This window comes from Cyanistes caeruleus, chromosome 18, assembly GCF_971803275.1.
Source record: "Cyanistes caeruleus chromosome 18, bCyaCae1.hap1.1, whole genome shotgun sequence".
NCBI classification, from domain to species: Eukaryota; Metazoa; Chordata; class Aves; order Passeriformes; family Paridae; genus Cyanistes; species Cyanistes caeruleus.
Window position 1 is genome coordinate 13,439,984 of NC_141718.1, and position 14,967 is coordinate 13,454,950.

Sequence of the window (14,967 nt, forward strand, 5' to 3'; positions counted from 1 at the left end):
CCGCCGTACTTAAGGCGGCAGCGGGCGGTGGCCCCGCCGTGCCCATGGCTCTGCCGAGTACGTTCCGGGCGCTCCGCGCCGCCGTTCGCCGCTGCGATCCCCCGAGCCGCCCGCGCTCCGTGCCCGCCGCCGAACCCCGCGGGTTCTCCCCGGCGGCGGCGGGCGCGGGGTCCCGGCAGGAGCCGCCCCCTCCCCCGCGAGGGGCGCAGCGGGGCCCGCCGCCGCCCGCCGTGGATTTCGGAGACCCGCGCGAGGCGTTCCGCAGCAAGAGCAGCGCGGAGCTGCTGCGAGGGCTGGTGGTGCTGGGGCTGTGCGCCGTGGAGCCGCTGGTGCAGCACAACCGGGAGGTGGGTGGAGGAAGGGGTCCGGCTTGGGAGGGCTGCTCCGGGGCGTGGCTTGTCCCCGTTCCGGGAGTTACGGGCTCTGGACCGGCGGGGCTCTCGCTCAGGGGCCGCCCGCTCCGGGAGGTGTCACTCCCCTCCTGGAGGGGGTTCTTGCTCCGGGAAGTTTCATTTTGGGATCCACCGGGAGGATGGAGAGTGACCCCTCCGGACGTGTCGGTGCGGGATGGGGATTCTGTCACTCCAGGGGTGACTGCTCCAAATGGGAGGAATCTTTCGTTCCGGGAGAGTGCCTGTTTTGCAGGGATACTCTCACTCCGGAGGGTGCCGGTCCTGGGCTGAGGGGGCTCTCACTCTGAGGGTGCCCATTTCGGGACGTGTCATTCCTCTTCCGAGAGGACTCTAGGTCTGAGAGAGAGCTCTCGGACCCGGGCCGGGGGGTTGCTTGTTTTGAGGGATGCCAGTCCTGGGTCATGGGGACTTTTCCTCGGGGAATGCCGGAGTGGGACGGGTGCTGAGCCGCCGTTGTTCCGCAGCTGCTGCAGTTGTGCCAGCGGGTGCTGGGACAGACGCTGTTCGAGCGGCTGATGAAGATGACGTTCTACGGGCAGTTCGTGGCTGGGGAGGACCAGGAGGCCATCAAGCCGCTGCTCCGGCGGAACCAGGCGTTCGGCGTGGGCGCCGTGCTGGATTACAGCGTGGAGGAGGACCTGGGCGACGGGCAGTGAGTGCGGGGCCCGCGGGCTGGGGCGGGGCGGGGGCGGGCCCTGGCCGCGCTGCCATTGGCTACATCCGCCCAGCCTCCCGCTCCCATTGGCTGCGGGGCCGCTTGCGTCACGGCCTCGCCCTCCGGGCCACCGCCCGTGGCCCTCACCGGGGGTGGCAGTGCCCCGAGCACGGGGGGGGTGGCAGTGCCCCGAGCACGGGGGGGGTGGCAGTGCCCGGAACACGGGGGGGGTGGCAGTGCCCGGAACACGGGGGGGGTGGCAGTGCCCGGAACACGGGGGGGTGGCAGTGCCCCGAGCACGGGGGGGGTGGCAGTGCCCCGAGCACGGGGGGGGTGGCAGTGCCCCGAGCACGGGGGGTGGCAGTGCCCGGAACACGGGGGGGTGGCAGTGCCCCGAACACGGGGGGTGGCAGTGCCCCGAACACGGGGGGTGGCAGTGCCCAGAACACGGTGGGGTGGCAGTGCCCCAAACACAGGGGTGGCAGTGCCCCGAGCACGGCAGGGACTATGTCCTGCACACGGGGGTGCTGCGCCCCCACTGGGCTGTATCATTTCCCCTGCCCCTCTGCACATAGTGGGTGCTGCCCCCCTTTCTGCTGCACCCCCTCTGTCCTCACCTATTCCCTTGCACACACTGGAGTGCAACCTGTCCCCGGCAGTTCTGTACACCCCGAACACTCCTGCACACCCTGAGGGGGTTCCCACCTCTATTCTCCATCTCCTTTGGGATACTAACACATCCCCCCCATTCCATCCTCCCTCTGGGGTGCTGCCAACCACGCCCCATTTTCCCTAGCCCCCTGGGGCACTGTGTCCCCCCACCCCTCTGCACACAAACAACACCCAGCGTTTCTACCATGCCTGAAGTCCTCCTTCCCCTCCCCGCCCCGCACTGGGATGCTGCTCCCCATTCCTGCTCCCTCCATCCCCCCCACCATACAAACACAGGGGTGCTGCCTCCCACATTTTGGTGATATTTGGGCTCTTTTCCAATCTTAACTATTCCATCATTTCCCTCCTCCACCATTTCCATCTGTCTCAAGCTGGGGTGCTGCCCCCTTCCGGCACTGCCCCCTAGTCCCGAGCAGCCTTCACTGCCTCCCGCCCTCTGCCAAGAGCTGGCACCGGCCCAAAGCTGCCGGTAACTTTCCATTATTCAGGCTACAGTTCCAGTCAGCTGCGCTTTCCGGATCGATGGGCCGATGGCCGGCACCCCACGGTCACGGGGGTGGGCGGTGTCCCCCCACCCACGACAAGCGTGGCCCTTCCAGAGAACACTGGCTGCGAATGCGCCGTCCCCCGGGCAAGGCTGTACAGCTGCCGTCCCTGCTGGCAACTGGGGCCACCGGCCGGCTCTCACATGCTTGTCACTCGGTGTTACAAACGCCGCGGAAACCGCTCTTTAGGGTGGTTTGCGAGCGGGATGTGAGTCGGGGTGGTGATGCAGGTACCGGGAGGCTTATCTCTGATCCACACCCGGACACTGCTTATCGGGGACCCCGCATGTGCCATGGCGAGTGCCCCCTGTGCCCCGCAGCCACACATCCCTTGTGTGTCCGTGATAGGAGTAGGCACTGGTGAGGGCAGCGGGAGCTGTGCAGGGGGAGGCAGAGCTGAGCCATCCCAGAGTGTGCTGCAAACTTTGGGGTTTTTCTAGAAAAGCTTCAAAACACCCTGCTGCTGCCTGGCAGGGGGGTGGCTGTTTTGAAGTTGTGTAGCCACCTTTTGAAGGTGTGTAGCCGGGTGTTTCTCCCCTGGACACGCAGCCATGGTCCAGGCAGTGTTCAGCATTTCTGTGGGGCTGAGCCAGGAGCACCTGTGCTGCCAGGCTGGCACTGCTGCCCTCCATGCCTGGCCGTGCCTGGGCCAAGGGCTTTCCTATGGGTGACCATAGAAGACTTTCAGACAGGCTCTGCCTGCACTTGTATCGCTCCTGCTGGTGGGTGCCAGTGGTTTGTGAGCTGGCTGGGCTGTGCCGCTCCCCCTTGCTGCCGATTTGGAGTTTGCATGTGTGGTAATCCTGGCTAGATGAGTTCTGCCTGTGCCGTGTGGGCCATTCACACCCAAGAGAGTTCCCAATGCATCCCTGCCCAAGTCCCAGTGGGATTTGCCTGGATATCAGGAAAAGGGCCTTCACCCTTTCAGGCACTGGTCAGGGCTGGTGCTGAGTTGGGCTGTGTCTGATAGGGAGGGGTGGCCAGTCCTGGGTTCATGGCTGCTAGACTCCAGAGCTGTATCCTCTTTGGTGAATGCTTCAGGATTGTGCTGCTGCCAGCCAGGAAGCACAGTTACAAATCACAGCAGTCAGTGGGTGGTTTGGCCTCTTGCTGCCATCTCCTGTTACTCTTTTGGAAGCAAGCCTGACATAATGGCAGGGAAATGCCCTTTCCACCTCAGGAATCAGCTGTGGCACCTCTTCCACAGCCTTTCTGGCTGGGAACAACAATTCAATGGGGCAAGAACCGGCTTATCCCACCTGCAGCAGGCTCCTGCCTGCCCTGCTCAGGTTGGCATCCAGGACTCTGCCAGCTTGTCCCAGGAGGCCTCATCCACATGCTGAAGGCTGCTGCCAGGTCATGGTGACACAGCTGGAAAATAAGTGTCCTACAGGCAGCAGAGGGCCGGGGGCTTCAGCATGTCTGCAGCCCTGGGTGGAGGGTGGAGAGGCAGCACTGAGCAAGGGTTCTGATACCTGTGGGGTGAAACAGCAAGTCCCCCCCCCCCCCCCCCCCCCCCCCCCATAGTGGAGGTGGTTGGAGTCCCCTGGCAACCCTGGGGCATTGCTGGGCCACAGGCATCCCAAGATTGCAGATGTGTGCTGGCACAGGGGAGGGACAATCCTGCCCCTGGCATTGTCAGATGCTCTTCAGGTTCTGCCATGCAGACCGTGGACTTGGCTTCCTCTAGAAATTCCTTGTGTAGATATCTGACACTTTGCCACAGTGTGGGATCACTGTCCCCAGCCTGGCCAATGCTGCTCCCAGAGCTGCCCCCTCCCCTTCTCCTCCTGTTCCCAGTGGTGCTGCCACCCCTGCCCTATGCTCTGTCAGCATGTGCCTGGGGGTCATGGGGCAGCTTCTGTTTAGCTTGAAGCTCTCCAGGGTGGTCCTGTGGTCGTTCTGGGCTGGTGTGTGCTGATAACTCTGTCTATTCTGAGGTCTGTTCTGCCAAGAGCTTTGCTTTATTCCTACCTGTGAGATTTTAAGCAGCACTTGTAGCTACAAAATGGACTTCATGTGACCACAAGTCTTTTCCTTGGATGTGGTAGTTCAAGGACAGCTTCCCCCTGACCCCTCATCCCCTTTGCCAGACCCATTTTCTGCTGAGCAAAGCACACCCGCTGTGCTGCTGGCACCCTCTGGGTAACCTCCAGGGCCAAAGGGATTATTTCTGACAGCAGGACCTTTGTGCTGCTCCTGAGCTGGTTTACTTAGCCTGATCCAAAACTTCCTGAAAGCCCCATCTGCTATGTCAGCTGGATTACCCTCCTCAGCCATCCAGCAAGTCCTCACAACATGGTTTTAGCAAGTGTTGCTCCCAGGCCCGGAGCTCAACCTTGAGGTTGTTCCTGTCTGGATACAGCCTGCCAGGAGTGTCTCAGTGTGCCCAGAGATGGGACCTGCTTTGAGACACTTGTGGGTTTGCAGAAGGGATGGTCAATTATGAGCCAGCTTCAGTGGCACTTGGTGGGTGAGGGAATGGCTTTGCTGGCCAAGTTTAATATTGCAAAGTGAGCAGCTGATATCCAGGACAAAGTTATTTCTTCAGCTGGAAGGAGCTTCCTTCATTTTGCTTGATGCAGAAGAATAAAGCAAGCACTGTGGCACTGCTTTGAATGCCCCCTAGAGGATGAAGGACCAGCTGGTTCAGTCATGTAGCAGAAATGTTACTGGAAAGGGTGTGTTTATCTTCAGGAACATAAAACACTCGTAAATCCAAGGGTGCTGTTTGCCATTTGAGCAGTGTGCCTTCACTCCAGCCACCTGTCCCCAGTACTTTGGATGTTGTGCCCCAGGTGTGCCTTGGGCTCAGATCTGTCTCCTGCCCACAGGACCCCTGTCTCTGTGTGCCCTCATGTCACAGCAGTATTCAGTTGAAGCTGTCCCCTATGCCATGCCACCTGCTCCAAAGGGAGCTTCCATTAGCACGGCCTTTCCTGACAAATCCCATTTCTGAGTGCAAGATCTCTCCTTCCTTTCCTTCACCCTCTGTACTCACGGACAGAAAGCTGCTTTCCCTGTCCTCAGGTGAGTAAATCAGGGAGCAGAACCTGCTAGATATGGTGCCTGCTGCTAGATATGAGCTCCAGCTGCTCCTGCCCTGGCTCACACCAGGCTTTGTGGCACTTTGAGCAATGTGGGCCTGTTCTTGGCTCCAGGGAGCCAGAGGGAACAGCTTGTTTCCACTTGTTTATGCTTCCACCAGCCCCTAACCCCTGTCACAGTGTTTCCATATGGGAGAACATGGACCATGCCATGTGCCTCTCTGCTCTCCTGTCCAGGCCTGCTGGCTCTGGATGGGTGGCTTTGCTGCTTCCCTCACACTGTGCTTCTTCCTCATTGGGCACAGCCAGTTTGGGGACAGGGATGCCAAGGCAGAGACCTCCTGGAGGAAATGGCTCTGCTGCCACCCAGGCCTGCTCTCCAGGGGCTGGCCCTGTTCCAGGTGGGACCTTGGGTCTGCACCTGGGTTTAGGGTGTCAGCAACAAGACTTAGCTACTCAAGCTCAGGAAGGACCTCGTGATTTGGCCAGCATCCCCCAGGCCATCAGAGCCCCGTTATTTCCATGGCAGAGAGTTTGGGCTTAAAATTCCATCTGAGGTCAGCTGGAGTTGAAAACGAGACATTGTAAGTTGCTGGCTGAAGCCACGTCAAGGGGAGGAGCATGGGACAGCAGGGCACCCTTGGCTTGATGTTCTGCTTCATGTTCTGGCTGCTGGTTCCATCAAGATGAGGAGGCAGTGGGTTGAGGCTTGGTGTCACCACAGCAAGAACCATGAGCAGGTTGGAGATGGAGTGTGCCAGCCCCACCAGACTGATCTTGTGCTTGCCATGGGGTGGCTTTTTGGAGAACAGCTCTGAACCCTGGGACAGGGCATCCTCACTGTGCTGCCTCAGGGCTCCCAGGTCATTCCCTGGATGGATGGTGAAGCTCTGTTCCCTTCCACAGGTGGGTTTTGGGCATCTGAACTGCCAATTGGATCCCATCAGCAATGGGATGGCAAGGGAACAGCAGGGTTCAGCACCAGGGTGGCAGCACAGGAGCCTCAGAACTGACCTGTCCATCAGCATAGGGTTGCAGGGGTTGCTGACCTGGCCCTTACCTTCCCTGTTTCTCTTCTTAGCTCCCGCACCTCTGCAGCCGAGAAGGAGATGGGAGGTGAGTGACAGGAGATAGCCTGGAGGTCCAGGCACTGCAGGCCTGGTTTTGTGGGGGAAGGACCCAGGTACCACAACCTCAAAAAATGAGCTGGATGAAGAACAACGTGGTTCCTGGCCCAGTCTTGCCCCTCAGCAAAGACTCAGCCTCTGCTCAGGCACAGAGCAAGCAGAGCCCATGTCAGTGCTGGGGGGCTCTTCTGATGTCCAAGCCAGGGCCTCTCTCCCCTTTACCCACACTGGAAGCTCCTGGGGAAGACATAGGAGCTTGGTGGGGCATGGCCCATCTTCATCCTCTTCCACCCCAGGAGCAGAAAAAAGGGAGAAGCAATACCAAGCCCATCAGGGATTTGGGGATCACCATGGTGGAGTCACCAGTGCCCACACCTATTTCTACACTGATGAGGCCAAGTGTGACCAACACATGGAGACTTTCCTCCGCTGTATTGATGCCTCAAGTGAGTGCTCCCCGTGTCCTGGACAGCCCCACTGTGCTGGGGACTGCAAGGATCTCTCAGTTCTACCACCACTGCCATATCTCTCCTGCCTGAGGACCAATGGTGAGGTTGACTCTCTCTTGGTCCTTGTGGTTCCATCCAGGTGGCAGCTCAGAGGATGGCTTCTCTGCCATCAAGCTGACAGCACTGGCCAGACCTCAGTTCCTGGTGAGTGCCAGAGCTGTGACAGAGTGTGGTGGGGCAGAGCCAAGGTCACAGATGATGCTTCTGCTGGGGCAGGTGGCATCTCTAGTAATGGCAGTGGGTAGTGGGTACCAACAGGCTGTCCTCTGTGAGCCCGAGATCCCTGGAGACCCTGCCTCAACTTTAGGGGAGACGCAAAGAGTTTAGAACTTTAAAGGTTTCAACATGAAGAGGGATGTGTGGGGTCTTTACTGCTTGGTTTGGCCAAGGTGCCTTCTGGGGTCAGTATCTGTCTCAGGCTGGGTGTGAGCTTGCAAAGCCCTGGCAGGACAGGAGGCTCCAGCCTGGGTGTCTCACCTGGAGCCCTGTGCCCACAGGTGCGGTTCTCAGAGGTGCTGGTGAAGTGGCGGAGATTCTTCCACCAAATGGCCACAGAGCAAGGCCAGGCCGGGTGGGCTGTGCTGGACACAAAGCTGGAGGTGGAGAAGCTGCAGGTGAGGCAGGTGATGCCTGTGGGAGGAGGATGTGCTGCAGAGATGCACTGCTGGAGGTGGCCATGGACACAGAGGTGCCAGAGCAGCCCTGAGCTGTGACACCTCAAGCAGACAGACCCCTGTAGCTCCTGACGCTTCTTTTGGTGGCAGGAGGCACTGGCCAACCTTGGCATCATGAGCAAGGCAGAGAGCCAGCAGTGGTTAGCAGGCGAGAATGTGGGCATGAGCGGGTAAGCTGCCTGGGACCTGTGGGTGCTGCAGGGCAGGGACACTGGGGGACTTTGTCCCCATCCCTTGGGCAGCAGCAAAGGGAGATCTGCAGAGGCCAGCTCTGGCTGAGCACAGCAATGGAGCATAGGGGAAGTTTGGGTGGAGGTGACAAGACAGGACATGTCATGTGTCCTTCCTGCTGGTGGGGGTTGGGAGCTGATAGAGAGCCCCCTGCCAAGACACTAGCAAGGACCTGGCTCTCTGCTCCCAGCACTGTGGACCTGCTGGACTGGGACAGCCTGCTTGACAGCTGCACCAAGCTCTCCAGGCCTCTGCTCATCCCCAACAGGAAGGTGGGTACCCAGCTTTGCTACCCCCAGAGTGGTCCCGCAGAGTGTTTGTGGGAGCAGGGCAGGGGGCTCGTGCTCTTCCTGGTAGGTGCTGGTGGCTGCAGGGTTTAGCCATGCTGTGAGCACAGTGTACAGCTACCAGGCTGGCAGGCTGGTCACGCTGTCATGCCATGCTGGCTGGTGGGGCTGGGGGACTGGCATGGGGCAGCAGGCCTGGGGATGGGTTCCCTCCAGGGGTGTTTGTGTCCCCCATGGGCAGAGCTGGGTGCAGGCAGAGTGCCACAAAGCTGTTCCTGTTTCAGACTGGGCAGCTGGAGCCTCTGCTATCACGCTTCAGCAAGGAGGAGGAGCTGCAGATGAAGCGGGTGCTGCAACGCATGGATGTCCTTGCAAAGGTGAGGGGACACTGGGGCTGGGGTGCCACAGAGGGGGACAGATGGAGCAGGCAGCCCTATGAACCCAACCTGTGTGTCATTCACCCCCCAGAGAGCCATGGAGAAGGGTGTGAGGCTGATGGTAGATGCGGAGCAGAGCTACTTCCAGCCAGCCATCAGCCGCCTCACCATAGAGACACAACGCTGCTTCAACAGGAGCCAGCCCATCATCTACAACACCTACCAGTGCTACCTGAAGGTGAGGCTGGCATGTCCCTGTACTCTGGTACATCATCTCCTGAAGCCCTGGCAGTGCAATGGCACAGGCAGTCAGGGGTGGCACTGGAGCAATGTCCTTGTGCCATCTCTTCCACTGGTCACAGGAGGCTTACAACAATGTGACAGGGGACATGGAGCTGTCATGCCGGGAGGGCTGGCACTTTGGCACCAAGCTGGTGCGTGGGGCCTACATGGAGCAGGAGAGGGAGAGGGCGGCTCAGATGGGCTATGAAGATCCCATCAACCCAACCTATGAGAAGACCAACGAGATGTACCACCGGTAAGGGACAGCCCCAGCCACACTGATGCCTTTTGCCCCAGTGGGAAGAGGCTTCACCAGAGGCCCGTCTTGCCTTACAGGTGCCTGGACTATGTCCTGGAGGAGATCAAGCATAGCCAGAAAGCCAGCGTGATGGTGGCATCTCACAACGAGGACACAGTGAAGTTCACCCTGCGCAGGTGGGTGCTGGGCAGGAAGCATGAGGAGGCAGGGACAAGGGGCTTAAGGAATGTGGGGGCCCAGCAGTGATGCAGGCAGATGTGCTGTGGTTTGTCAGGTCCCCCCTGAGCTCACCTGGGGGAATCCTGGCTCCCACCTGGTGCTCAAGGCTTTAGATGGGGCTTGGAGCTGAGGAGCAGCATGGTGGCCCCAGCGGCTGCAGAATTGGTCCCATCACCAATTCAGAGGCTGTTGTAAAATCAAATCCCTCAAGCTCTACATCCCAGCATCCATCTAGGATGTGGTCAGTGCCATGCTGTCCTATTTGGAGATGATCCCCAATCCTCTGGTGGGACACAGTACCTTGGTGAGCTCTGCTGTGTCTGCTCTCCACCTGTGCTGAGGCTTGTTTTGCAGGATGATGGAGCTGGGGATCCATCCCTCAGACAAGAAGGTGTGCTTCGGGCAGTTGCTGGGCATGTGTGACCAGATCACCTTCCCCCTGGGTGAGTGATGGGAGTGGGGGGCTTGGCAGAGGTGCTCTGGCCCCACCAGGACCCCTAAGAAAGAAGGCAGGAAGGCAGGCAGGAAGGCAGGCAGGAAGGAAGCAAGGAAGGAAGGAAGGAAGGAAGGCCTCTCATAGAGCGCTGCGTGAGCACAGTGCCTTGCCATGGGGAGTGCTGTGATCCCTGCATGGGGTTTGTGGAAGATGTAGATATAAGTATATAGATGAGATATAAGAGTCACGTCTCTCTCCTGGAGTTCCATGAACCTGTAGTGGCTGGGCAGGGACATTTCCCATTTCTGAGTCTGAGCAGAGATTGGGGTGCCTCAGGGTGGGGCAGAGACTGGTTCTGGCATACAGAAACCCTCTCCTATACCTTCTTGGCCTGGGGGTGTCCCTTGGCTCCAGGGGAGGTGCACATCTAGTCCTAGCCTCTCTGCTGAGAGGATGGCACCAGCCTCTTGTGTGACCTTGTCCTCAGCCACCAGCCCAGGCAGCGGAGCAGTACTGCCAGGGGCCTGGACAGCAGGACACACAAGGGTCCAGGTAGCCAGCCCAGGTCAGGAACTGATCCCCCTGCCCACACCAGTGTCCAGAGCAGAGTCCCAAGGCCAGAAGAGCAGCAGGAGGCAAACTGGGCAGTTGTCCAGCGCAGATGCTGCTCTGTCCTGGAGTTCTCTTGGAAGTGGGGCTTGGCTGCCCATCTGCAGCCTCCTCCGGTCATGCTGGAAAAATGTGTTAACTTGATGTTTCTGGTTGAACGCTCCTTGAGCTGGCCCAGCCCTGGCTGCCGACATTCCCAGGGCTCCCAGTGACCTCGGCCCACTCCCTCTGGCGCTTTCCCAAGCTCCCGGTGCTGAGCTGGGAGAGATGCACCGCTGCTCTCCCCACCAGGCTCCTCCACTGCTGGGATCTCCCTCCCAAGTGCCCAGCCACAGCCTCCTGCACATCCATCCCTGCTCCATCGGCACAGCCTCAAGGCATGGGAGAGCAGGCAGGGAAGGGCAGGTGGCTTTTTTTTCTTCCCCGCCTCTTTTTTATTTGCTTCCTTGTTTTTCCTTCCCGCCCTGCTTTTCTTTTTCTTTCCCCCTTTTATCCTCAAACCTTTTTCTTTGCACTTTAATCCCCTTCTTTTCCTCCTTTTTTCTCCCTATTCCTGTCCCTTCCTCTCCCTTCCTGTTCCCTTCCTACCCTTCCCCCTTGTCGTTTGCCCCTTGCCCCCTCTTTCCCCTTTTCATGTATCTTCCTACTATTTCCCCTTATCACATTTTTTCACTTTTTCCCTCCTTTTTTTACCTTCTTTTTATTTTTGGCACATTTTTTCTCTCTCTCGGCACTTCCCTGACACACAGCCTCTCTCCCTGCAGGCCAGGCTGGCTTCCCCGTGTACAAGTATGTGCCCTATGGGCCGGTGAATGAGGTGCTGCCTTACTTGTCCCGCCGGGCCCAGGAGAACAGGGGCTTCATGCAGCGGGCAAACCGTGAGCGGGACCTGCTCTGGAAAGAGGTCAAGAGGCGTCTCCTCACAGGAAACCTCTTCAGCCACTGACCCCAGCCTCAGCCCTGGGGCTCTCGTACCTTCAGCCTGAACCACTGTGAGCATTCACCATCCGAGTTCTGCTGCAGCTCCCCCAGCCCCCTTTGCCCTGGGAGAGAAGTGTCCTTGTTGCTGTTGAACCACTCAAGCCTTACAGTGACCTCTGGGATCACCCCAGCTGCCCCAGGGATGTCTTTCTGCTGCACCACAGCCTCTTGAGCTGTCCCAAGGGAGATGCTGGGGCTCTCCTGCCAGCTCGCCCTGTGCCTTGATGAACACTGTCCCAGCGTTTTTTCCCTGATTTATCTACTTGCCTTGTGCCCATGGGCTCAGGTCCAGGTGGCTGGGTGACTTGGGGACAGGCTGGCCTCAGCCAGAAGCTCCTCCAGCCTGTGCCAGGGTTGGAGCTTTCTGCCCAGCAGACCTTTGAAGGGGCAGGGTCAGCCCCTGTTGCCTGTCCCTGACAGCTACCTGCCTGCTCACTGGCTTTGCACGGACCAGAGCTGGGCAGGTCCAGGCTCTCCCCTATCCCATGTCAAATGGAACAGGAGGGGCGAGACTAGTGGGCTGGCCCCATCCCTGTACCATTCCCTGGTTCTAATGATGGACCAGGGGGAGTTGGGAGCACCAGGACCTGGACCATAGTTCATCTCTGCTGTACATTGGATTTGGAATGGTGCATTGTACATTGGAGAATGGAAATGGTAAAATCACAAGTTTTCCTGCTCCCATCTCTCTCTCTCTCTCTCTGTTATTGGGCAGCCACATGTCCCCAGGCAGTGCCGTGGTCTCAAAGGGGGGTTAGTGCTGCATGCTTTGGCCTGAGCCAGAGCTTGGGGAAAGGAGTGAGTCCAAATTTCCGGGGACTGGAGAAGCTGTGGAGCTTCCTAGGATGGGTTTGGGGGGAGCTGGGAGCACTGGGGCATTCCCCCTACCTGCAGAGGAGGGAGTAGCAGCATGGAAGAGCCTCTCTCCACCCTCTGACCTGCTTTTGGTGGACATGCAACCTACAGGCTTTTGCACCTCAAATTAGGGACACTTTTTCCTGGGCCCTGAAGGACCACAGGCATCTCTGGGATTCCCTGCCTGAAGCTATGGCAGTGTCTCCTTTTTTCCTGGGTCAGTCCCTCTACTTGGTGAGCCACCCACACCAAAGGGGTGATGTTTCAGCTTTCCTGAGTTGTTCATCTCCTGCCTTTTCTCTAGCTAAGACTTCTGCCTTAAAAAATAAAACCGGGAGGGGAGCAGGGAGCCTTGCCTGGAGCATGGGACCAGAACAGCACTGGTGCAGGCAGCAGCTGGGCTTCTGGGATTTAAGGGAATCTGGGAGATGTTCTAGGCCCTGGCTGTCTTCCAGCCCATACAGGATGCTGAAATAGTGGCACAGAGTACCCTGGTGCCCCAGGGGCTGAGCTCTGCTGTTGCAGCTGGACCTATGGCTGGCTGATGCAGGAGCAGCTGTTACGCACTGTGAGCTTCTCCAAAGAACCTCAGACATCTGTGTAGTAGGGGAGGAGAAGCCCCTCTTGACCCTCTTTTTTGCAGCTAATCCCCTCCCCAACCCTCTTCCTAGGACAGGAAAGCTTTGCAGCCTGTCAGTGGGGTTGTGTGTGCCTGTTTGCAGGGGCTGTGTAGGGCTGCAGGTGCTGCCTCCTGGTTACCCAAGGCACAGGATGCCCTTGAAAACCCAAAATGCCTGGTTCCTCACAACCTTTCACAGAATATCCTCAGCTGGAAAGGACCCACAAGGATCATCCAGTCCCATCCCTGGCCCTGCCCAGAGCCCCCAACAACCCACCCTGGGCATCCCTGGCAGCGCTGTCCAAACGCTCTTGGAGCTCTGGCAGCCTCGGGGCCGTGCCCATTCCCTGGGGAGCCTGGGCAGTGCCAGCACCTCTGGGAGAAGAACCTTTTCCTGATATCCCACCTAACTGACCCCTGGCACAGCTGTATCCATGCTCAGCCAGAAAATAGCAACTGCCACTTTTATTTCTGGGTGCACTAACCCAACCAACTCTCCCATATCCCAGGCATTCCCCACCCTGCTCAGTTTTAGCTTTTGCTGCTGTTTTCTGCTTGTCCTAAAGGAAGAGGAGGCATGGAAAGGTGGTGTGTGTGTATGTGTGTAGGACCCTGTGCTGCAGCCTTGCTGCTTGCAAGGCTGCTGCTGCAGCAGAGGAGAGATGGAAGGGGAAAGAGCCATATCCTTGCAGCAGCCATCCTGAGAGCCTGACCACAGTGAGGATGGTGACAAGTACCTCATATTGTAGGTCTCCCCAAGCCCCCCTGTGCAGTCCTGCCCACTGAAGCAGTCATGGGGATTTTTGAACCGTTGACAAAACAGCATCTTTTTACTTAGTTTTGCGTTTGGAAATACTACAGTGCTGGGGTTTCTTTCTTCTGTCCTGTTTTCCAAAACACAGAAAGACAGGAGACAGGCACCTGGCAGGGTCTGAAATGGGAACTGCAAATAATGGTGTGATGGAAAGCATGGGTCAAGCTCTGAATGGACAACAGCCTGGCCAGGACCGATGGGAGGGAGGGAGGGAGGGAGGGAGGGAGGGAGGGAGGGAGGGAGGGAGGGAGGGAGGGAGGGAGGGAGGGAGGGAGGGAGGGAGGGAGGGAGGGAGGGAGGGAGGGAGGGAGGGAGGGAGGGAGGGAGGGGTGCTACCTGTGGGCTGTACAGTGCCCCATGCCCTGACAGCACCAGCCAGCCCAGAGCACTCTGAAACCTGCCTTCACCTCTTCCCCACTGCATTCTCAGCTTCTCCAGCCTCTTATGCCAGCTGGCAGCATCTTCTGAGGGAACAGCTTATCTCTCTGGCTACAGCCCAGTCCCTGCCCTGCCATGGGTTACATGGGTAGAAACAGAGCAGTTGAGATGCATTGCCTCCTGGCCAAGAAAAAGAGAAGTTAAGTTTATGGAAGCCAAAAAAGTATACAAAAGCTGACGCATCCTCACAAAAAACACTAGCACAGTGAAGGTGAGGCAATGTGATCCTGCCTTGGCTCATTGTGACTGGGATAGCAGAGCACAAGGGCTGCTTAGCACAATGCAGAGGGATGAAGAGAGCGGGACAGGAAGGGAATCCTAGCTATGGAAACAGCCTGAGTGAGGCTACAGCTCAAGGTGGGCACAGCTGCCAGGGGAGGCACCATCACCAAACCCAGATTTCTGCCTAACCTTGGAGTTGACCCTCCCCAACCCACTTTCCCCAGCAGAAGGGATGCCAAGCTCAGCCTGAGGCTGAGTCATCCCAATGGTCTTCACATTCCTGCACCTGTGAACAGGATGGGGCAGAGGGGACAGGGACATGGAGACAGGGGGAAATGGACAAGGGATCCTACTTCCTGGGGCTACTGCCAAACACATGGAATGTGCCAGGGAAAAAAGAAGGGGGAGAGGGGGTGTTACCCAATGGTCACATTCCCACTGGCAAGACCACCAGAAACTTGCCATTGGGAGTCATTTGTCTGAGCAAGAGAGCAGCCTTCATACGCATCAGTAGTGCCAGTGGTGATGGAGAGAACCTACCAAATGCCTTTACTCTCTGCTTGGTGCAAGGATCCTAAGGTGCTCAGAACTCCCTGATCCTCTCCAGAAGGATGCTACTCAACTCCTGCCTACAGGGATGGAGCCTCCACATCCACAGGAGATCCCCGGAGGTGTGTGGCACTCAGAGGCAGCCCT

At 58.4% G+C, this 14,967-nt stretch overlaps 1 protein-coding gene across 2 annotated transcripts; it reads left to right on the forward strand.

Moving 5' to 3' along the window:
• Window positions 1-29: 29 nt before the first annotated feature.
• On the forward strand, window positions 30-12,007 carry PRODH (proline dehydrogenase 1). Of its 2 annotated transcripts, none has more exons than XM_086855900.1 (14): window positions 30-347; window positions 878-1,065; window positions 6,414-6,448; window positions 6,756-6,905; window positions 7,048-7,112; window positions 7,466-7,582; window positions 7,733-7,812; window positions 8,064-8,145; window positions 8,445-8,537; window positions 8,629-8,775; window positions 8,900-9,075; window positions 9,156-9,254; window positions 9,652-9,740; window positions 11,107-12,007. In XM_086855900.1, the coding sequence occupies exons 1-14, from the start codon at window positions 45-47 to the stop codon at window positions 11,286-11,288; spliced, it is 1,806 nt and encodes a 601-aa protein (XP_086712026.1). In that variant the 5' UTR covers window positions 30-44; the 3' UTR covers window positions 11,289-12,007. The 2 variants fall into 2 exon arrangements, with proteins under 2 accessions (XP_086712026.1, XP_086712027.1); XM_086855901.1 differs by lacking the exon at window positions 30-347 and adding an exon at window positions 399-560.
• The last annotated feature ends 2,960 nt before the right edge of the window (window positions 12,008-14,967 follow it).

Coding starts and splice junctions, on each gene's coding strand:
- PRODH (XM_086855900.1), top strand. CDS start 45: ATGGCTCTGCCGAGTACGTTCCGGGCGCTCCGCGCCGCCGTTCGCCGC. Junction 6,449..6,755: donor AGCCGAGAAGGAGATGGGAG/GTGAGTGACAGG, acceptor CTTCCACCCCAG/GAGCAGAAAAAAGGGAGAAG. Junction 7,113..7,465: donor TGGCCAGACCTCAGTTCCTG/GTGAGTGCCAGA, acceptor CTGTGCCCACAG/GTGCGGTTCTCAGAGGTGCT.